Source organism: Rhineura floridana, chromosome 4 (assembly GCF_030035675.1).
Source record: "Rhineura floridana isolate rRhiFlo1 chromosome 4, rRhiFlo1.hap2, whole genome shotgun sequence".
Classification (NCBI taxonomy): Eukaryota; Metazoa; Chordata; class Lepidosauria; order Squamata; family Rhineuridae; genus Rhineura; species Rhineura floridana.
Genome location: NC_084483.1, coordinates 174,561,854 through 174,585,201, shown reverse-complemented (window position 1 = coordinate 174,585,201; position 23,348 = coordinate 174,561,854). Strand labels below are relative to the sequence as shown.

The following is a 23,348-nucleotide window of genomic DNA, read 5'->3' as shown; positions in this document are numbered from 1 at the left end:
AGTGGGCCTCCAGCTTTTTATTTGATAGAAAATATGAGGCAGGCTGTACCTGTCGAGGAACTCCTGGAATGAAGAAAAGAGAAGGTAGTTTATTGCGCTGAAATCCTGGTCCGTCTCATTTAGGTAGAACTGCATGAACACCAGTTCTCGTCTCTTCACATCCTGAGGTCCTTCAACAATCACAGCATGTTTCTGAGAGCACAAGGAACAGAGGAGACATGTGGGAAGAGGAGTCAGGCAGGCAAAAGGGAAGCTTTCCCTCCTGTGTCAAGATGTGCCTCTCTGGACTGATCAGAACAAAGATTTTCTGGTGTTTTGAAGACAGGAGTAACTAATATAGGGCCATCCAGATGTTCCTGGGCCCAGATGTTCCAGGTCAGCCCCAGCTAAAATGGCCGAGGCTCAGGGATGGTGGGAGCTGCAATCCAGCCTCATCTGGATAGTGCCACATTGGCTACCTCTGCTCTAAGATGAAAAAAACACAAAATGCCTCCCACATCCCTTTTCTTTGTCAGCTACAGGCGTAATCAAAAATACTTTGAGCAAAACCTAAAGAAAACATGTGCTATCATGCATGAAGATGTCACTCACAAGACTTGTCACAAAATCAGCAAGAAGTCTTTGTTTAGATCTTCAAGTAGAGGCTGGACAGCCATCTGTTGGGGATGCTCTGGATTTCCTGCATTGAGTAGGGAGTTGAACTAGATGGACTAACAGGCTCCTTCAGACTGTATGGTTCAACAAACCCTGCATCCAATAGCCCAGGTGTGGGGAACCTTTGGCCCTCCAAATGTTGCTGAACTACAATTCCCATCAGCCCCAGCAGGCATAGCCAATGGCCAGGGATGATGGGAGTAGTACTTCATCAACATCTGGAGGATCAAAGATTCCCCATGCCTGGGCTAAGCAAATCAAGTCTTCAGGCAGATGTGCTAATTAGATTAGGGAGAGACTGAAGTTCAGCAATAGAGTGCATGCATAAGGTTCCAGATTCAATCTCTGGGATATCCAGCTAAAAGGATCACATAGTGGGGTGAGGAGAATACAATACTGGGCTCAACCAGGACTGGGGAACCTTTCGCCTTCCAGATGTTGCTGAACTACAACTCCCATCAGCCCTAGCAGGCATGGCCAATGCCCAGGGCTGATGGGAGTTATAGTTCAGCAATATCTGGAGGGCCAAAGGTTCCCCACATATGCAACAGACTTATTACCTTTGTTTGATTAGTAAAAGGATCTGTGTAGTTGATTCTCTGAGTAACACATTCAATTTCTCCTGGCTGACCTGGATTTACCAGAGGCGGAATGTAATCGTAGTAGTGATGCTTGCAAGTCAGCAGTTCAGCTTTGCCTGGGTAGAGGGCGATACCTGTTTGGAACGACAGTATTATATTTCTAATGAACTGGATCAGCCACCGGTTGCTATAAAACCATCACAGACACAGCACTGCTAATGCTTCATATGGAAGGTACAGTGAAAGTCAGGATGGATAGAATATTAGGTGGAGCTGGGAAGTGTGGTGTGAAAGCCATAAACATTGGAAGCTCATTGGCAGAAAGTGCAAAGTTCAATCCCTAACATCTCCAGGGAAAGGATCATACGGAACAGGAATGAGAAAGCTATCTACCCAACATCCAGAGCACTTCTGACAGTCAGGAAACAATGCCTGGTGAGCAAAACTAAAGCTACGCCAAATATTGCCTGCCCCTCGCCGGACCATGCATCTCCCTGTCCCCAGCACCTCAGCAGCATTTCTGGGACAGAATGCCCCATGACAATGGCATTGTGCCAGGACTTAGTGCAGGGGATTCCCAAACTGTGGTCCATGGACCACCAGTGGTCTGCAAGCTTCATTCAAGTGGTCCACGGCATATCCGCATTAAATATTCAAATTGATTTTTCTTCATATTTTATTCCTTCTTTTGTTTCTTATATTGCATTTTATTGAATTATAATATTGATTATTGAATGTTGGATTACTGAATTCTATGGAATGCAAATTGTAATGCAATAAAACACAATGTGAGAAATCAAAGATACAGTTAGAAACCATACTTAGCACAGCACGTTACAGTTGCTACAACTGGTGGAAAATTCATTCAGTGGTTCTCTGGCCATCAGCAGCTTTCAACTGGTCCGTGTGGAAAAAAAGTTTGGGAACCCTGACTTAGTGTCATTGCTAAGGGGGAAAAAGATGGCTGCCCCCAATGGCCAATGGAGGCACATATCCCCCTCCTCCTCAAATAATAACCTTGAGAGTGATATTAAGTTATGGTGTAGGATTCTTCCTATGGGTCATTCTGTCTCAGGAATGCCACCAAACTGCTGAGGGCAATGAAGCAGCTGCTTGAAGCAGCAGGAAGGCTTTTTTGTGTGTGAGGAAAAAACAAAACAAAAAAGCCCTCATTTTTAAATGCCCCACAAGGTTCATCAGTAAGCAGACCGCATGCTCTTGCCACACTCAAGCTGTCTGCCACAACTGCTGTTGTAAGATGGGAAGCCTCTGGATTGCTACCAGCTGCAACGCTCTATGTAAACTATACAATATGCCCATCATTATAACTGGGGAGACTATACAGCAAGAACCTCTGGGTCATCTCCGTGTAGTCTGCACACAAACAACGGCAAACGCGTGCACACTCCCAGTCCTAGAGAGAGGGCAGGTTTTACCCTCATTGCAAGTGACCCATAGGAGAAAATGGAAACGAGTCACCTTACATGGAAGGAAACAAAAGGGTGCACTTGGAGACACTTGCAGTGAAGGCAACCCTGCTCTCTGTCCCTGGTGGCACCAGCCACTGAGACTGAAGTCTGTGCATGACAGAAAGTTGGGAGAAAGGGATGGAATGCTGGGGAGTGGCTCTCCAAAGGCGAGAAAGAGACCCAAAATATCCAGAATTAACTTGTGAGCAACAATAGCTTCCATAAGCAATCCCCCTGATTTTGCCTCGCTGCTGAAAAAAGGATGCCACAGCACCACTTTCTAGAGCCTACCTGACAGGTATGAACGACACATTCCTATCCCATCCAGACAGCCCACAAAGACATTGAGGTCAATGGTATCAAAAGCCACTGAAATCAACATGACCTCATTTCCCACAGTCTCTCTCCTGATAAGACATTCTCCACCAAGGCAACCACGGCAGTTTCTTTCCTGAAGCCTGTCTGAAAGCCAGACTGGAATGGATCTAGATAATCTGCTTTGTCCAAAAACTCCTAGAGTTGATAAGTGACTGGTTGCTTGAACCTTGGCTAATAAAGGAAAGCCAGAACAGGTCTCTAACTACCTAACGCAAGGGGCTCAGAGGAAGATTTCTCGTGTAACTGTCTTGAAATTGATTCTCTAGAAACAGCTGGAACTACTCTTCCCCTCGGTGATGTATTAATGATGAGCACTAACCAGTTTAAGAACCTCTCTCAGCAAGCTTCACCAGTGATGGGGACAAGGGTCAAGCAAGCACACTGTTGGGGGAAGATCTCTTAGTACTTTGTCCACAACCTTAGGTGTCAGGAATTGAAATCCCCCCAAAACACAACAGGAGAAGAGTTGACTCTGGACGCCACTGCTATATCATCCAAGTCAAAATTGATACAGGCCATTTTAGCCACAGTGTGCCCAACAACACTACCACAGTGAGCTTCCGAGGTCTCCAGGAAGAGAAGGGCAGTCCTCTCACCGCTCAAAAACCTCCACTGGATGAGAAAGATTGGACAACTGCTGATGGAGAAGAAAAGAGCTCTTCACGGCAATCCCCACTCTGGAACAGGCCCTCAAATGTCCTCTCAGCAATCGCCAGTCACATCTGTTGCATGTTTTTCTCCACATCCGCAACAGCTGCAGTGCTAACTGCCTGTGGCTCCCTAAGGTACCAGGGAGCAGCTTGAGTTCTGGCTAGCATGAGAGGGTGCTGAGGAGATTGTATGCCACTGACAAACACAGCCCAGGTGCCCTCAGACCTTGGAAGAAAGGCTTTGCCTAAGCCACTGAAACACTGAAGTGGTTTTGCACGTTAGCAACTGAGCTAATCTGCAAAGATGTCTCCTTAGAAAGAATTGCTGCATGGGCCAAACTTTACCAATGACCAGTGGAAACATAATACTTAACCATAGTTCCAGCTAGACATGGTTTGTTGCCTTTACCCTCGTTAAGGTACCAAGTAACAACCTGGTTTATTCCGGTTAAGATATCAAGAATATGAAAAAAACAAGTGTGTCTGGAGAATCTCTTGAAATAGTTACACAATAGTGAGTGTCACTTATATTTGCATATACAGTAGGGCCTTGCTTCTCGGGCCCCCGCTTTTTGGCGTTCTGCTAATATGGTGCCAGCGGGGTGATCAGCTGAAGGGGGGCTGGAGCTCCCCACTCTCCAGCTGATCTCGCTGGAGGAGGGGAAGATCAGCTGGAGAGAGCTACAGCTGATCTCCTCCTCTTCTGGCGCGATCAGACTCCCACGCTCGATCTGATTGCACCGGAGGAGGGGAAGATCAGCTGTAGCATTCTATAGCTGATCTCCTCCTCCTCTGGTGTGATCAGTGGGTTAGGTTCCAGACCCCCACGCTACAGCTGATCTGCTTTTTGGCAGTTTTCGCTTTTCGGTGGGGGTCTGGAACCTAACCTGCCGTATGAGTGGGGCCCTACCGTATGTTCATTTTACATGCAGTCTTGTTTTGTCAATTTATAAATCACTTTTATGCCATTTTCATTGTTTTGGGAGATCCTGCGATTATGTTGCTTTTTTATATAGATACAGTAAAGCCATGATAGCCTTGTAGATTACCTTAGAGAGGTGGGAGAATTGCCTTAGCCGTGATTTGCTCAATGCAGACGTAACAACATCTGGGCATAGCTAAACTATGGAATTCACTCCCACAAGACATAGTGATGATCATAGTTTAACTGGACTATGGTCCAGTAAAAGGGGATGAGACAAAATCATGGAAGATAAGGCTATCAGTGGCTACCAGTCATGATGACTATGTATTAACTCTAGTATCAGAGGCAGTCTGCCTCTGAATATTGATTACTGGGCTCCTGAGTGGGAGAATGCTGTTGCACTTGGGTTCTGCTTATGGGTTTCTCACAGGCATCTAGCTGGCCGCTGTGAGAATAGAGTGCTGGACTAGATGGGCCTTTGGTCTGATCCAGCAAGGTTTTTCTATAGTTAGGATCAAGGCATTTGCCACCCAAATTAGCAAGAGAACATAAGAAGAGCTTGCTGGTCCTGAAGGACCTACACACAAGAGCCCTCTTCCCTCCTGCAGTTTCCAGCAATCAGTATTCAGAAGTATACTGCCTCTTACCATGGAGGAAGAGCATAGGCATTGTGGAGGACAAGGCTATCAATGGTCACTCAAAGGGGCCACCCTATGCTAAGCCCCTCCCCTTCTCTGTGACACTTAGTGCAATCCACTCTGTGTCCTGTCCTCATTGCACTTTCCCATCCCCACAAGCAACAGCCAATGGTATGGAACGGGGATGGGTGGGAACAACACACAATGTCATGACAACAGGCCAGGGGGTAAGTTGTACTGGCATCTCCAGGTACAGTTGGAAATTACCTGGATAGCCACTGTCAGTCACAGCAGACAATACTGAGCTAGATACACCAGTGCTATGATTCAGTATACCAGCTTCCAGTGCGCCTACTAAGTGTTATCAGAGGAGGAAGCGGATGGAAGGGCTTGACATGGGGCTGCTCTTTCTGCCGGCAGTCCCAAATCTTTTGCAACGTTTAATTCCACCCTTCGAGTCCTTCAAAGGGAGTGTTTGCACAAAACAGGTTAAACACAGCTAGTTCTACTCAACAAATGGCACCTGGAACCTTCTCTAGCAGCAGCACTGCAAAACTAGTTTCATGGGTTCCTTGGAAGAAGCTTCTGCTGGCTCAAGCACTTACGATAGCAGTTATTAGTCCTGCAACCCAAGTCTGAGAGCTGGTCAGCTGAACAACAATCAACTGTAGGTTTGTGGAAGCTTAAAATGCAACTTAAAATGCTGCCCAGTTTCCCCAGGAACATGTAGTTCAGCTTCCAGTCTTACCAGGCGCATCATAGGAGGGCACCTCCTTGTAAGAGACGGACATCACTGGGTGCTTGAGTTTTTCCCTGAAGTCGGCAATGGTTTGGTAGACCAGGAAAACGGCCACAGCCATAAGCAGCAGATATAGGAAGAGGAGAATGACTGAGAAGACGTTCTTCAGGCAGGACTTGCTGAAACGTATCGAAGAGCTGTTGCTGTCTAGGACTAAATAAGACATTAGTCTGAGATTTTAACTCATACTGGAAGATTTAGAGTCAGAATTGAAAATGCCCCATGTTAAAGAAGAAAGAACCAAAGACTAGTTTTCTCCACGTATGGAGAGCAGGGTGCAGAGTGACCTGTTTGAAGGCAAGTGATGGCTGGCCAATGTAGGCAAGTGATGGCTGCTTGGTGGAAGTGCTTCCCTTTTCCATAACAGTGCCCAGCTACTGCTGCTTTTGGTGCATGTTATATCACAGCCAGAGAATTCACTTCAAAAGAGTCTCTCCTGCACCTGTTGAGTGCCCAACCTCAGGGCAATGTAACTGTCTTACTTTTCTCTTGTCAAAATGAAAACAATACTGACTTAGGGGTCCAGGATGCTCATGCAACCACATTTAATATTCAGCTACACAGGATCAGTAGATCTCACCTGGAAGGATAGTTGAGCTGGCATCTTCCTGATCTTCTTCATCTATTTGTTCCTCTGCAGGCTCTGAGTTTGCAGCTACATGCTCCACATCTTCACTCAGCTGCAAATATAAAATACAAAACCAATCAGATCAGTGTAGTGGGTGTAGACTGCTACAGGGGCCCAAATTCGGTCTCAAGCCACACGCTTAGAGGCTACTCTCACGCGTGCCCAGTCCACATGTTACAACCTCCATGTTATGTCTGTACTACAAAATCACCATAGCAATAGAGCAGCTCCACGTCCTGTTAGATGCCATCAGGAATAGCTGGCAGTGACATTAAGACTCTCCAAACAGTGGGGATGATCCATCTTCTATGCTGCACCACAGCTAATGGATGTTGCGTGAAGAAGCCACCACATGCGCAGTGGTAAAATTTAAAGGAGACACGGTGTTGGGGTATGCAAAGCCCAGCACCTTAATAAAGATGCAGACTTCCCCACTCCCTGGTCATCATATTGTAAATTTGATGAGCAGGGAGTGAACAATAACTCCCCCCTTGATCTGAACAGATCTCCTGAGGAGGCTGTGTACCACTGCTCATGCATCTGCCTGTGTATGTCCTGTATATGTGTGCATACAAAACTGTGGAGTGGCCACTGTGATGCCCCTGCATTTTTATGACTGTAAATATGGTAAGTGCAGGTTTATTAAGGTATATATGGTAAGTGGATTGAGTTAGAGGGGGGAGTACATGGGCTGGAAAGCTGGAGAATGCTGTATGATGATTGGCTGAGCGTTTGAGTGGCTGAAGGTATAAATGAGAGGATGACAGTTGGTTCTGGGTTCTGTTTTGGTGGGGGAGTTGTTGGCGATTGGTTGTGGAATGTGGATTGAGTTGGTTGTGGGTTGGATTATATTTGGCTGGTATTTAGGCAGAATATATAAGACTGGAAACATAAAGAGTGACACTATATGAAACCATACGCTTGTTGAACATTCCTAAAGTAATCTTGTTATTTCCTGGTGTTATCAAATAAATACTTTTATTGGTTTACCTAAAGCCTGATCCTTGGCTGGGGATACACAGACCAGAAGGGAGAGCAGGGTAATTACCAAGGCTGAAGGGAAACAGTATCAAATAAATGGTGGCAGCGGTGAAGGGAGATATTGTAACATCGTCAAGTATCCAGAGCAACCCAGGATTGTATGCTTTATAGACAAAGATACAAGGGGTTGTGGACAGCAAGGGAACCCAGACACAAAGTAACAAGCCGTAGGGAGACTAAGGCGAAGTCTCTAGCAGTATTGTTTACAGGGAGTGGCTGGTGGCGCTGCCTAGCAGTGGGATCTTGTGAGATCTGTGCTAGGGTGAGCTAAAGAAAAATAAAAACTATATTTCTCCCTGGTGGGAGCCACGGGTGGGAGCCTGACAGGTGGTGCCAGTGGGAGGAACATTACAGCCACACTCACCCCTGGCACACGGCTCCCAGAGGATTGGCCAAGGTTGAATACGGATCTCAGGATTAAAATATATATATATAACGTTAGCCACTTCTCATACAAAGCAATGCTTGGCTTTACTTACAATGTGGGAACAGTAGTGATGTATCCCAGGACCAAACTAGGCAAGAGTAGGCCCACGCTAGCACTTTGCTATAGGGCAGAGGTGCCCTCCAGATGTTGTTGGACTACAACTCCTCCCATCAGCCCCAACCAGCATGGTCAATTGTCAGGGACAATGGGAGTTGTAGTCCAACAACATCTGGAGGGCATCACATTGCCTGCCCACGATGTAGGGTCTGCACCTGGTGCATACCAGCTCCATGCCAGTTCACAATCATCCCAGAGGAACTCCACTACCCAATGGTTCCAAGCCACAGCCAAGGCAGGTATTTCATTCTCTAGAGAAATACAACTATGGGTGTATTCCTGTTCCAAATGTTTGCATGCCTTCAGTGATGTTGATACTAGTTTCTCTCTTTTTCAGTATATGAAGCACTTCACAAGCATTCCCCACCTCACACACACACACACTTTCTCTCTGTCAAAGTGGCAGAAAGGAAAAGGAAAAGTACAGGCAAGGCCCAGAATAAGTATGTTTATGTGTGTGTAGTTTAAATGCATAAATAGTTTAAGTGTGTGTATATATATATGTGTGTGTGTGTGTGTGTATGCACGTAATTGTGATTAACAAAACAGGTTTTTATTGTAATACCAAAGCATTTTGGCTTCCACCTTCATCAGCTGCTAACATACAAATGCTGTTACCAAGGTGGCAGTTATAGAGCTTTGAGGATAGAATGCTCAGAGGGGCTTCATTTGCAGAAGCTAAGTAGTGGTGGTACTGTCCTCCAGGTTCAGGCCATGTGGTGCCAATGTGTCCAGAGAGTATATCCAAAAGTTCTCCCTTTTAGTCAATGCTGCTGGATCTGCTGGCATCTCTATAGCTGTTATAGAAAAGTCCAACAGGCTGTGAACCTCAATGCTGAAATGTTTTGCAACTGGTTGCTCCACTTTTTTTTGTTCAGATTGCCAATTTGTGGTTTCTGAAGCGTGTGCGTAGGTCAGTTGTGGTTTTTCCTACATATTGGATATGACATCCTGGTCTTTTGCATTCAATGACATAAATTATATTGCAGGACCTGCAGGTGATGTTCTGTTTGATGTAATATGTCCTGCCTGTCCTAGTGCTTGTAAAAGTAGCTGTTTCCCATATATGTGTATACAGATATAGTTTAAATGCATTTCCAGTTCCACACTTCCCTCTCTAAATACTAGTCCATAATCCTATTTCTCAAGGGCCTCTCCATGAATGAATACTCAAGGCCACTAATGGACTGGCTAACATGAATGATCACTCCCTCTAATAACGATCTCAGGTGGTGAACGCTGACAGAAATTGAGCTAAAACAGGACTACTTAGAAAAGAGGGAGATATCGGCATGCTCGGGGTAACCCCTAAGTTTTCAGAAGAACAAATTTAAACAAAACAAAACAGAGGAGGCAAAAGCCTCAAACAGCCTAATGAGTACCGAGCATGCTCAGTAGCCACAGCATATTGAATAGAACTGCTGGTGGAGGGATTTTCTGTGCATATAGGAACATAGGAAACAGAGGAAGCCAGGCCATTGATCCATCAAGCTTAGCACTGTCTACACACTAAGTGGCAGCGGCTCTCCAGGATTTCCAAAAGGATTGACACGAGGAAAAAGGAGCAGCTACAAAATCCACAGGCCACTGCTCCATTATACTTCAGCTCAATGGACCAGAATAACAAATGACTGAACACCTTTCAACGCAGCAAAACAGACCAGGTGCTTTCCTCAGCCATCATTCAAAGCCTAAGGCCTAAACTGCCAGGACATTTTTGTCAATGTCACAAGCTTGTCACATCTGATAGACATGATCCTTACATGCTGCACAGCATCTAATCCCAGACCTGAAAGGAAAATAACTGAAGGCGTATCACAAAAGAATGTCCTTTTGTTTGCTTCCTTTTCTTCCTTCCTTCTACATTTTTTCCTCTCCTGCCATTCTGAAGCAGCTCTACTGATCACAGCAGGGGCATTCCACTTCTTCCATTTCCCAAACAAAATCCAGGGTATTTTTTTTTAAATTTAACATATTCCTTTTGCTAATGAAACAAATGGCTTTTCCAAGCTCAATTTACCACCAAATTTCAGCAGTCAGTGTGATTTTCCACTGGACTGTGCTGATGGGCCTCAGCCCAGACAGAAGGGTTTACCTGGACGCCAACCAAAACCTCAACCTAGCAAGGGTTCACTAATCTAGTTAGGAGTGGGACCAAGGCTTTAAGAAACCCCTGCAATCTCCAAATCAGGACCAGTCTTTCCTGCAGGGGTAGCCAATGGGGCAGCTTCCAGATGTTGTTGGACCTCAACTCACATCAGCCCCAGCCAGCATGACCGATAGTCAGGGATGATGGGAGCTGAAGTCCAGCAACATTTGGAGGGCATCACATTGGCTACACCAGCCTAATTGTTTAACCAGTTGGGTTATTATTGCAATATCCCAGCACCACTGCAACCAGTCATAATTGTCAAATTCAAAGCAAAGCATGCAAAACAAAAATAAATGAACAACAAAAAGGATATGTATACAGACACTCCATATATTGCATATCTAATACATATATACGCTTTCACCACTAACGCCATATGCTTCAATCAGTTTTGTTCTCTGTTCCAGCCATGGCAAATCCTGTAACTACAAAAAGAACTTATTTTTGCTTATTTTCACTGAGTCACCAGAATCGGCCAAACCAACCAACAGTGTTTCAGTGCATCCCGGTGCTGCCAGAGTGCAAATGTTTGGAGGTTTGCAGAATCTCTAGATGCAAAGCCTGCCAGCTGGGACAAATCAAAACGCTTGCAAAATAGTCAGCAAAATCCAGCAGGCTGTAAGTTGGGAACAGAGAAATAGGAGGACTGAAAGACAAGAATAACGTCATAGCGGTGCTATATGCTCTTTATGCAAATGGTTCTCTCTCTCTCTCTCTCTGTGTGTGTGTGTGTGTGTGTTTTCATTGGTAGGCGTTTGATATGAATAAGAGGATCTCAGTTAATGGGCAGTGGCTATTCCAAGCTGCTGGTCTTTGCACACACTGTTCTTTTTTGAGAGCCCCCCACCTCCAATGAGTGTGACAGTTTGAATCTGGGTAAAGAAACAAAACACAGTTCTATGTTGGGGGGGGCAGCTTAGTGCTTCATATGTATTGTTGTTGATGTGGCCGTGATACTGCCTTGGGGCTTTTATCGACTATCAGCTTCTTTGCTACCTGTGTTTAAATATCTGTGTATTTAAACATCCCAGCTCAGCATCTGAAGATGGTGGTTGTCACCTGCAGAGGCTGGTGCCATTTTGTAATAAAAGGCTGATTAAAAGGTAGCCTCCAGAAGCCATCAAATATGACACAACAACTCTCTCAATCCCTGGAGTGACGGGTCAAAACATAACATCCATGCATAACAGGGAGGCATCAACTGTCTTGAGAAAACCCCATAGTTTGCAGAAGTGCAAACAAACTTTGGAGGGAGGAAGAATAAAGGAGGGAAGCCAAAAGTACCCAATATTACATGTATATCCCGACTTTCCTCCAAGGAGATTAAGGAGATGGACAGGGCTGGCGCCAGGCATGACTGGACCCTTGGGTGCCAGCCTGCCCCAGCCCCCCTGCTCCCAACCCCCCTGCTCCCAGCCCCCCTGCTCCCAGCCCCCCCCCTACAGACCGTGCTGGACCGCTCCACCTACCTCTTCTCTCTTTCTGTGAATGACCTATGTGCTGGGCGCCCAGGTCGCTGCAATCAACCAAGATGGCAGCGGAGACTTCTCTAAGGGACTGATATCCCCTCTGTCATCTTTGTTGATGGCATGCATGTGTGCTATGCTGCATGCGCACACATGCCCGCCATCAATCAAGATGGCGGTAGGGGCATTAGCCCCTTAGAGAAGCCTCTGCTGCCATCTTGGCTGATGGCAGCTGCGCACACAGGACACAGGGCATTCACAGAAAGGGAGGAGAGGTAGGTGAAGCGGCGGGCACCATGGGCCCACATGGTCAGTTTGGGGGGGGGCTGGGAGTTCAATCTCTGTGATCTGCGGCAGGCTCAGGAGTCGACCCTGCCGAGGATCACAGAAGGGGACAGCTACCCACACACCCTAAGGAGGGGCCCCTCTGGGCCCAACCTGGCTGCCCTTTGGCGCTGGCCCTGGTGATAGAACATGCTTAGTGGCCACAGAATGCTAACTATAGAGGAATGAATGGAAAACAGGACAGGAGGAATGGAATATCCTGACAATGGAGTATTTTGATTGGCCATCTGACACCTGGAATAGGAGCATTCCGCACTGCAATGTTTTGTTGCAGATCCCACTTGTAAACAGGTATTACATGACACTTGAAGTCTCCCATGTTTTCTGCATGGTACAGCTCTCCTCACCTCTTGAGAAGACAATACAACAGGGTTCTTGGTTGTTATGTGTACACTGTGGTGACTGTATGGAAACTGTCTGTATTGACCCAGAGCTGGAGCTATTGCACAATGAATACAAATGAACCTGGCATAACGTTTGCATGCTGCTAACAGCTGGTGAGGTACAGCGATCAGATGGCTTTTGAGTGTGTCATATTTCAACATTTATTCAGGTGTAGGACATAGGAGGGAAAGGCTATGATCCTCACGCCACTTAAGTTATTTATGTTAGTTTCGATGGAGCTAAATACAAAAGGGTTGAGGGATGGGTGATTCCTACATGCATATACATCAGGGTTGCAGAACTTCAGGCCTGGAAGCCAAATGTGGCCCTCCAGCCTTCTCGATGTGGCCTTCGGGACTCTTCCTAGGCCAAGCCCCTTCTCTTCAGGCCACACCCCCTCAAGGGCTCTGCAACTTGCCATTCTCAAGTGCTTTTGCCTGACCAGAAAGCATCTTTGAGTTGCTGTGACAACACCTCTTGCTTGCTTGCCTGGATGACGAATGGAGATGCAGAAGCAGGGGGTGGGGAGTGGAGGAGTGAAGAAACCTCTGATACTTGCACAGCTGAAATTTACCCTCCCAGCCATATCAGTTGCTCTGCCCTCTTTTGCCCAAGAGCGGCCGGTGATCCTTGGGAGGTTGCCTGTGAAGGAATGTGCCGCTTGGGCTCATCGTTCTCCAGCAGGCGAGCTGATTCCATTGAAAAGCATAATGTTTGAGAGGGGATATGAAAGTTCTGCTGCGGTGTTCTCTTGAAAATGGGCTCAGACACGTAAAAGCCATCAGAGTTTGTTTTCCTTCCACCACCACCACTCCCATTAAATATTTATTAACAGATAATGAATTTGTGGTAAAATGTCATATAAGCTTCTTCCTCTTTTTTCTTTTGTAAAAAATGAGGTGCTGGTACTCAAACTTTTATCAGGAAGTGTTGTGAGTGCCAGCACAAAATGGTTGCCATGGGGTGCAAAAAAAGAAGAAGTGCCGGTGAGTTCCATCACAAAAAAGCACTGCATATAAGTGTATACAATATTAAATAACATATAACATGCTTATACAGTAGGAACCCCGCTTGTCGGCACCCCGCTTGTCGGCGTTCCGCTAATACGGCAGTGCCAGCGGGGCAATCAGCTGTAGCACGGGTAGTTCCAGTCACCACACTCCAGCTGACAGTGATCAGCTGGAGCGCGTGAGCTCCCCGCGCTCCAGCTGATTGCGCACTCCAGCTGACAGGGATCAACTGTAGAGCGCAAGCTCCCCACACTCCAGCTGATCACGTGCTCCAGCTGATCGCTGTCAGCTGGAATGTGGTGGCTGGAGCATGGCAGCTGGAGCTCCCCGCACTCCAGCTGATCACACGATCAGCTGTAGGGCGGGGAACTCCCACACTACAGCTGAGTAGGACCCCACTTTCTGGCGGTTTTTGCTTTTCAGTGGGGGCCTGGAACGGAACTTGCCATATGAGTGGGGCCCTACTGTAACTTGCTTATACGTTTATGTGTTATACAAATCATCAGTTCATGTTTCAGTTTTTTCAGTTAGTAAGCAATGAATGTGCATCTCTGAGCCATTGTTATCATTATAATTCTTCCGGACACAGCCTCACAAAGCAGCTTACAAAAACAACAGCAGCAATGTATCAAATGAACAATTACAACAAACAGAAAACAGAAGTGGCAGCTTCTGAAATATCAACCAGCATAAATTCCAGAGAATTCAATAAAGTGAAACCAACATGTTTTACAGGTGCACTTAAAGGACACCAAAGAGAGGGCCTACATCTTTCTTGGGGGAGGGAATTCCAAAGATATGGGGCCACCAGCTGAAAAGGCCCTGTCCCTGGTACCTGCAAGTCTGATTGTTCTTGGACCTCCAGAGAGCAGGTTCTTGGAGTATGATTTCAGGGCCTGAACAGGTTGTGGTAGGTGCAGGTGATCCTTCCAATCACTTTTCCCAAAACCAACCAATGCTTTAAAGCAGGGGTGGTGAACCTTTAGCCCTCCAGATGTTGTTGAACTACATCTCCCATCAGCCCTAGCAAACATAGTCAATAGCCAGGGATGATGGGAATTGTGCTGCGGCAACATCTGGAGGGCCAAAGATTCCCCACTCCTGTTTTAAAGATCAAAACCAACACACTGAGCCTGGAAACAAATAAGCAACCAAGCTACTGGTACAGCATTGGTGTAACATGATCAGAATGCCTGGTCCCACACAAGTCTCCAGTGGCTACATTATGTACCAACTGAATTCTGATAATGTCTCTCATCTGCCTGGATAGAGAACAGAGGGGTCTGTGAGTGTGTATAGAAACTAGCCTGCTGTCCAAAAGTAAAACCTGCATTCATTATTCTGCCCAGTTTTGCTTCTGGCCCTGTCCACCACTGGCATGTGATGTGGCCCCCAAAAGGTTGCCTAGAAGAAAATGTGGCCCTCGGGTTCCCTATCCCTGAAGTCAGTCAAGGAGAAGAGCTTCTAACACACAATTTCCCTTAGCTCTTACAAGCCCATCTCTACAAGAGAAAGGGTTCCCACAGCTCTGATTTTGTCTTGAAACATTGTTGATTTGTAGTATGTCCTCTCTTACCTAGGGCAGTATCATTTATTTTACCTCCAGATTTGTGACTGAACTTCCCAACCCCCTCAGATTTTTTTTCTAAAGGTGTTTTTTTTATTTTTGGTAGCTAAAGTTTTGCAAACCTTGAAGTTCCTCCAAGTCTGCCAGCACCTTTATCTTGTGCGAGGATAATGCCATTTTGGTTTCATAAAGATCCACACCATCTCTAGGTATCAGAAATAGAGGGAATTGTGATTTAACAGATGGGGAACAGAGGTGAGAGCATGTGCCTTGTCAAAAGCCACTCAGTGAATTTGGGCTTTCATAGAATACTAGAGTTGGAAGGGGCCTATAAAGTCAGTGAGTCCAACCCCCTGCTCAATGCAGGAATCCAAGTTAAAGCATATCCGACAGATGGCTGTCCAGCTGCCTCTTGGAGAGCCCACCACCTCCCCGGGTCATTGGTTCCATTGTCATACCGCTCTGACAGTTAGGAAGTTTTTCCTGATGTTCAGCCAAAATCTGGCTTCCTATAACTAGAGCCCATTATTCTGTGTCCTGCACTCTGGGATGATCAAGACGGGATCCTGGCCCTCCTCTGTGCGACAATCTTTTAAGTACTTGAAGAGTGCTATCAAAGCTCCCATCAGTCTTCTCTCATCAAGGCTAAACATGCCCACCTCTTTCAGTCTTTCCTCATAGGGTTTTGTCCCCTGATCATCCTCGTCGCCCTCCTCTGAACCTGGTCCAGTTTGTCTGCATCTTTCTTAAAGTGCGGTGTCCAAAACAGTGCCAAACATAAGGGAACTAGTACTTCATGCAATTCGGAAACTATACTTCTGTTCATGCACCCTAAAATAGCATTTGCCTTTTTTGCAGCCACATTGCACTGTTGGCTCATATTCAGCTTGTGATCAATAACAATCCCAAGATCCTTCTCACATGTCATAATCTGAGCCAGGTATCCCCCATTTTATAACTGTGCACTTGGTTTCTTTTTCCTAGGTGTAGAACTTCGCACTTATCTCTGTACAATTTCATTCTGTTGTTTTCAGCCCAGTGCTCTGGCCTGTTTTATCCCCAGGTTTCACAGGACTCAAGACAAATAATGGACTGCACTAACACTCCCTAAGGGAATTTTTTTTCTGAAGAAAAGGAGTGGCCATTAAACAAGACTCCTTCTAACACAAAAAAAAATCCTGCCACTGCTTAGGAACATAGGAGGAGCAGCCTTATACGAGGTCAGATTATTTGCCCACCTAGCCCAGTCTTCTCCACTCTGACTGGCAGCAGCTCCCCAAGAGTCATGCAAAGAGGTGTGTTTCACATCACCTGCTACTTGGCCTTTTGAACCGGAGATGCCAGGGGCTGAATTTAGGCTCTTCTGCATGAAAAGTATGTGCTCCACCACTGAGCTATGGCCCCTCTCCTAAACAAGAAGGCAGCCAGAGTATAAGAGGATGTAAGATTTACCTCTTCCTTCCTGCAGCTTACAAGGGGCCCTTGGCCTTACAACACAATCCTATGCACGTATACTCAGAACTTTGTTAAATAGAGCTTACTCCTGCCTCGGTGTGCATGAGATTGCAAGATGAAGTCTTTTCCCTGCACATTCACATGCATATCACTTCATGTGTATGTGTCAGGTTAGTTTTCACGAATCACCGAGAAAGGTCTTGAGATAAAATGTAATGAAAGTGAGGTTTTCCTTTTATGTCTGGGGCCATTTTGTTCAATTTGTAATTGTTCAGTTTGCACAATTCGAGACTCATTATTTCATTTGGCATTCACTGTTCAAGAGGCCAAAGACTAAATACAGTGTGTTCAAGGGGTGGGGGTGGCAGAAATCATTTATACATGAGTTAGTTCTTAACACATATTAACCTCCTTCAAGGGCATTAAAGAGTTGGGGAAAGGGTACAAATTTTTCAGTTCTTCTGAAGTCCATTTAAACTGCAGAATCATGTGAGTAAATCACTTTGGGTAACTTAATCCAGAACATTTAAAAAAACAAAGACAGCCAAACATAGGATTGTGGGGATTCGTCAAAACATTTTGCAAAAAGACCTTTTAATCTCTAAAACAGAGGAGCCTGCGCTAAATTGGGGGAAGAACCTCAGGCCTGGGAGCCTAACGTGGCCATCCAGGCTTCTCTGTCCAGCCCTCTAGACTCTCTCCAGACCACACCTGATCCCCAGGCCACACACACACACACCCCACTGGCCTTGCTCCGCTCCTTCCTCAAGTGTTTTGGCCTGGCTGGAATGTGTTCTTGCACTGTGATAATGCCTCTTTATTGCTCGGGTGGTTGGAGAATGAAAAGACATGTGGAGTGTATATGGAGAAACCTCTGATTTTTATACCATTGGAGGTAAGAGTCACATCCATCGCTCCACTCACTTTTTGCCTCTGGCTCCTTCCTCCACTAGTATGTGGCCTGGTAGGATTGCCCATGTATGAGGGAATGCAATCCTCGAGCTGATCAAAAAGGTTTCCCACCTCTGGTGTAGATGCTCAATTCTCTGTGCAGTACAGTAGTTGGGAGTGTGAAGCCCCTGGCACAAATCTCATCTGAGACAAGAGGAGAGCCACTATTTGCTCAGCAGACTCTTTGATCTGCAATGTGGGAATAATATTGGCCTACGTTTCACTGCTGTTGTAAGCATTACAGAGGCAAATAATTTCACTTTTATTCTCCCAAAGAACCTGGGTGTGCAGTACGACAGATCAAACCAAACATCTGCTGGCTTTTATATTTTCAAAGGGAGAGCAGCCATTGCATCTTTGTCCCATTCATCTTTGATGGAACTGGAGAACTTTTTTTACACCAGTCACAGAATAACTAAAATTAAGTCTACATAGCACTTTCCCTGTTCCATTTTAAGACTATTACAGACTGCAGATTAGGACTTTAAAAAAAAAACTTGCCCAGCAACATCCTTTTTATCTATTGCCCCACCCCCACTTTTCAGTCATTTTGCTTAATAGCGAGCCTGATAAAAACTTTTGGTGAATTCAAAAGCTTCCTCACTAGTAAAGGCATTGCCATAAGATTAGCTTGACACGCTGCATGTAAATCACTTTGAATGCTTGAAGCATACTGAACTGAATCATCATACACAGCAAACTCATTATCCGAGTGTTGCTCCTTAGTCAAAGCAGCACTATTAATGCATAAGAGGGAGATTGTCTGTAGGCTTGGGGAAACCCCAAGATTTGCAGAAGTACAAAACATATTTAGAAAAAAAACCCTAAGTGGGCTGGGATGATAGCCTGCCCAAATCCCTTCCTGACCAACCACAATTTTCACTTTGTCTAAAGCAGTGACAGGGAACCTATGGCCCTCCAGATGTGGTTGGACTTCAACTCCCATTAGCCCCAGCAAGCATGGCCAAAGGCCAGGCACAATGGGAGTTGTAGTTCAACAACATCTGGGGGGCCAAGCATTCCACACACCTGGCTTAGATCAAAGATTCCTTTATTCAAAGATGGGCTAGGCATCTCTCAAGCACCCCCTCTCCCAATACAAGACAGTGTTTTCTCTTGAGTTAAATCTGTCTTGTGCATCTTTCTCTTGCTGGGCAAAGCAAAAGTTGCCCCCAAGCACCCATCTCCAAAGGTTTCCTGCACATGTGACCTACCTCATGCTATCACAGGTCCTGTCTCTATTCATTGGGCTTCCCCCCTCCATTACTCTGTCATTCTATAGGTGTTTTTTTTCCTATTTTTGTCTTCACCTGAACATCTTGAAGATCCATGCATAAGTCAGGCATGTAAGTTAAACTTTGTGGCTTACTCAAAGCAGTAGGCTAGCTAGAAGCTGAACTGATCCTTTATTTTATATTGTACCCCTTCCTTAATCATTACTTTAATAAACTTTTTATCATTTGAAAAACGGGAGGCTGGCTGGCTGGTTTAGATCACTACAGGATAAAAGCTGGAAGGCTGCAGAGAGTCCTACTCTCCACAAGCTTAAAGGCTTATAAGTAGGGTGGTGGCAGTACTACCAAAAGTTAACAGTGATGCGTGGCACATTACCCCATTGCAGAGTGGATATCACAGAGGGATCCACGATAGGGAGGAACGCCCAAAAACAGCTCAGTGATGACACAGCATTCTCAGTGGGCATAGAAATTGCTGTTGTAAATGATGTTATTATTTTTCACCTGCACTACCCAATGCAGGGGACAGAAACCTGTGGCCAGACTACCACTCTGATCATTCTTGGCCACTGGCCATGCTGACTGTGGCTGATGAGCGTCTACATCTGGAGGGCCATAGGTTCCCTGCTGCTGACAAAATATGATTATTCCACATCTGCACTAGCTAATATAAAAACAACAAAGTCTTGTAGCACCTTAAAAATCAACACATTTTATAGATGGCATAAGCTTAGTCTACAGAAGCTTTTGTCATAATAAATGCATTAGGGTACTTCCAAATGGGTGTTTATTGAAGTACTGGTGCTTCTTATCCATGCAATTTTTTTGCAGCATCCACACATCATTGACATCAAAATGCCAGCCCATACCTTCTCCCACTTTCATCCAGATCTACCCTTTCTGAGAAGAACTGGATAGGCTAAAAAACATCCACACTGCAGCCAACATCCCATTTACAACACTGAGCCCCTGTTTGGAAGCATCCGCTGTCTTTACAAGGCCCCTTTAATTGATTTCACTACAACAAACAGTTGCCCCAATGGAATTTGCGAATATGAGAACAGAAACAGGGACTGTTGTTTTATTCTGGGCTACATTCAAGCTATTTTGCCACCCTGGGGTATAAATTTAATAAATAAACAAACAAACAAACAAACAATATTTTTGCAAATGTCCCCCAAAGTAAAGCATGGTTTTGAATCCAATGAGCTGTAGTCTCCCAGCTACTGCAGCTCTGAAGGAGAAGCAAAGACAAGTAAGCAGGGAGTTACAGTTGCACCAGCTGCTACATCGATGTGCAAATTAGGTGCACCTCAAGACCTGTCGTGGAGACTGCGGAGGAGTTTTAACTCCATGGCTAAGATCACTTTGATAGCGTTGTGCCAGAGTACATACAAATACAGTGCATCCAATTTTCTGAGTTTTCTTTAATTTTTGTTTTAAGCGCAACCTGGAAGGGTTTGTTTACATCAGGAGCCGCCCCCTTCCCTTTCCTGCCAGATTAGCTGAATGAACATAAGAGATCTGGGTTCCTTCAGACAGAAAAGCAACAAAATGATGCAAGAGCAGCCCTCGTGTGAGAGACTGCAGGATATCCTTTTGCAAAAAAGAACACACAAAAAACCAACACAAAAAAAAGGAAGAAAAAGTTGGCCCAAGGGAACAAAGCACCCAGGCTATCCTTGACATTGAAAAGGGCACTTAATGGCGACTACCTTTCTTTGAGGTGTTAAACCGATTTCTGGAAATCATTAGAAGAATCATTATATGGAATTAAGGTTGGAGTTGATGTTCAGACCCTGCAAGGTTACAAACTGGAAATTAAGGGATTTAAGACAACTATCCTACGTACAAACAAGCAACAACAACAGAAAGTAAACCCCAATGAACTCAGTGGGTCTTACACCTTAGCAAACAGATATAGTAAGATCGCTTACAAAAGTGCTTATTGTCACCAACTGCGTTCTAGGATAGCACTCAGCTCATTGGGAGGATTATTAACTATTCATATTTTCATTATGAATTGCCTGCGACAGAAGAATCAGCTACCCTTCTGCAGTTTTCAGCTGAGCTCCTATTTCTGGACTCTTGCCATCTGGTCTAGAAAATGCCTGTAAAGTGCAGTGGGGGGGGGGGGCTGAGTGGCTTTACTGTGCGCAGGAAAGAAAATGCCTTTAGTGCTGTGACTTCACTGGCAAACAAGAAACTTATAGCTAGATTTTGTGCAGAGGGACAGCACGGTCCTCAATCTATGTTTATTTCTCGGAACATTTCTTTGTTTGCCAGTGAAGCCGCAAAGGTTTTGTTTCTTTACGGTGCGCGCAATTCTCGGCTCAGCAAAGCAGTAAAACGAGCGGGTCTGTCGCCCTTAACGCCTCGCGGGCGGTCAGGGGAGGTGGCGAAGGACGGAGAACATAAGAACATAAGAAGAGCCTGCTGGATCAGGCCAGTGGCCCATCTAGTCCAGCATCCTGTTCTCACAGTGGCCAACCAGGTGCCTGGGGGAAGCCCGCAAGCAGGACCCGAGTGCAAGAACACTCTCCCCTCCTGAGGCTTCGGCAACTGGTTTTCAGAAGCATGCTGCCTCTGACTAGGGTGGCAGAGCACAGCCATCATGGCTAGTAGCCATTGATAGCCCTGTCCTCCATGAATTTGTCTAATCTTCTTTTAAAGCCGTCCAAGCTGGTGGCCATTACTGCATCTTGTGGGAGCAAATTCCATAGTTTAACTATGCGCTGAGTAAAGAAGTACTTCCTTTTGTCTGTCCTGAATCTTCCAACATTCAGCTTCTTTGAATGTCCACGAGTTCTAGTATTATGAGAGAGGGAGAAGAACTTTTCTCTATCCACTTTCTCAATGCCATGCATAATTTTATACATTTCTATCATGTCTCCTCTGACCCGCCTTTTCTCTAAACTAAAAAGCCCCAAATGCTGCAACCTTTCCTCGTAAGGGAGTCGCTCCATCCCCTTGATCATTCTGGTTGCCCTCTTCTGAACCTTTTCCAACTCTATAATATCCTTTTTGAGATGAGGCGACCAGAACTGTACACAGTATTCCAAATGCGGCCGCACCATAGATTTATACAATGGCATTATGATATCGGCTGTTTTATTTTCAATACCTTTCCTAATTATCGCTAGCATGGAATTTGTCTTTTTCACAGCTGCCGCACACTGGGTCGACATTAGTGCAATTAGTCGACGGAGGCTCAGAGGCAGGCAAGATCCAAGCCACTTTGCGCTCACGCCCCCATCTTACCTCTTGGTAAGATGACGAGGTCTCGCGTGTAATCATGGCACCGCCGAAGAGAAAGGCAGGCGGGAGAGGCGGCAGCAGCAGCTTACAAAAGAAGCCGGGAGCCGGCGGCGCGACAGTTGTGGCGGGCAAACGACAAGCTGCTCAAAGAGCAGAAGGCGCCGCTGGACACACATTATCTGGCCGTGAGATGGCCGGCGCAAGCGCACGCGACTCCACACAGTTTCCTCCAGATGCCACAACTAACTTTACCCCCTTGGGTGTGAATGATCGCTTACTTGCACTGACTCACGAACGGAGAGAATGGGATGCTGGGAAATGTAGTTTGTAAACAGGTACAATAGACTTGACTTGCGGCTCCTGGGGAATCGCCGTGTTCAAAAACATGCACGAAGGCTGCAGTGTCCTACTATCCACTTAACTGAGAATATGCTCATTTGAACTCATTGGGACTTGCATCTGAGTAGACAGTCACACAGCACAATCCTGTGCAGACTTAGAAGTCTGTTCCCAGGTAATCCGTAGGTTGCAATCTTATGCCATCTCCTCTGAGGCCCATGACTGTAGAGCAGGCATACATAGGTTGTGCTGTCAGGGACCAAACATAGGAACAGAAGAAGGTGCCTTATACCTCGTCAGACCATTGGTCCATCCAGCTCAATATTGTCAACACTGATTGGCAGCTGTTCTCCAGGGTTTCAGGCAGGCGTCTCCCACAGCCCTACCTGGAGATGCCGGGGGTTGGACCTGGGACCTTCTGCATGCAAGGCAGATGCTTTCCCACTGAGCTAGGGCACTTCCCCAGACCTTTTGCTGGAACAACTTGCAGAGCCTGCCCTACCATTAGGCAGAGTGAGGCAGCTGCTCCAAGTAGCAGATGCTGGGGGTGCAGGGGAGGTAGTGGGGGTAGTCCCCTCCCCCAGCAATTCCCCCATTGGAGGGCAGAGCTGTGTGTGCCCTGAAGCCCACTTGAACTCCCTAGGCTAATCTGCATAGGATTGCAGTGTTAGATTGTTGATCGGATAGATCAAACAATGATAAAACCTTGAACAATTAAAAGGCATCCCTCATTAACTGGGTAGCTTTGTTTAAAAATGTATTATTTTAAACATATCTGCAAGATTTCCTCACTCCTTATATACCCAGTTGGTCACTATGCTCTGCAGGTGAGGGCCTCTTGCAGATACCACCTCATCAGGAGGTGTGTTCCACAAGCGG

The 23,348-nt window shown here is 45.9% G+C and overlaps 1 protein-coding gene across 1 annotated transcript in view; it reads right to left on the bottom strand.

The window, feature by feature from the left end:
• PACC1 (proton activated chloride channel 1) overlaps positions 1-22,383 on the bottom strand; it is a 36,516-nt gene extending 14,133 nt beyond the window's left edge. The window contains exons 1-5 of the mRNA XM_061625262.1: positions 22,134-22,383; positions 6,675-6,774; positions 6,044-6,247; positions 1,215-1,369; positions 50-192 (exon numbers count right to left, since the gene is read on the bottom strand). Of these exons, the coding sequence (XP_061481246.1) occupies positions 50-192; positions 1,215-1,369; positions 6,044-6,247; positions 6,675-6,774; positions 22,134-22,169 (638 nt within the window). The 5' untranslated portion in view covers positions 22,170-22,383. The remainder of the gene's footprint in view (positions 1-49; positions 193-1,214; positions 1,370-6,043; positions 6,248-6,674; positions 6,775-22,133) is intronic.
• Positions 22,384-23,348: the final 965 nt, after the last annotated feature.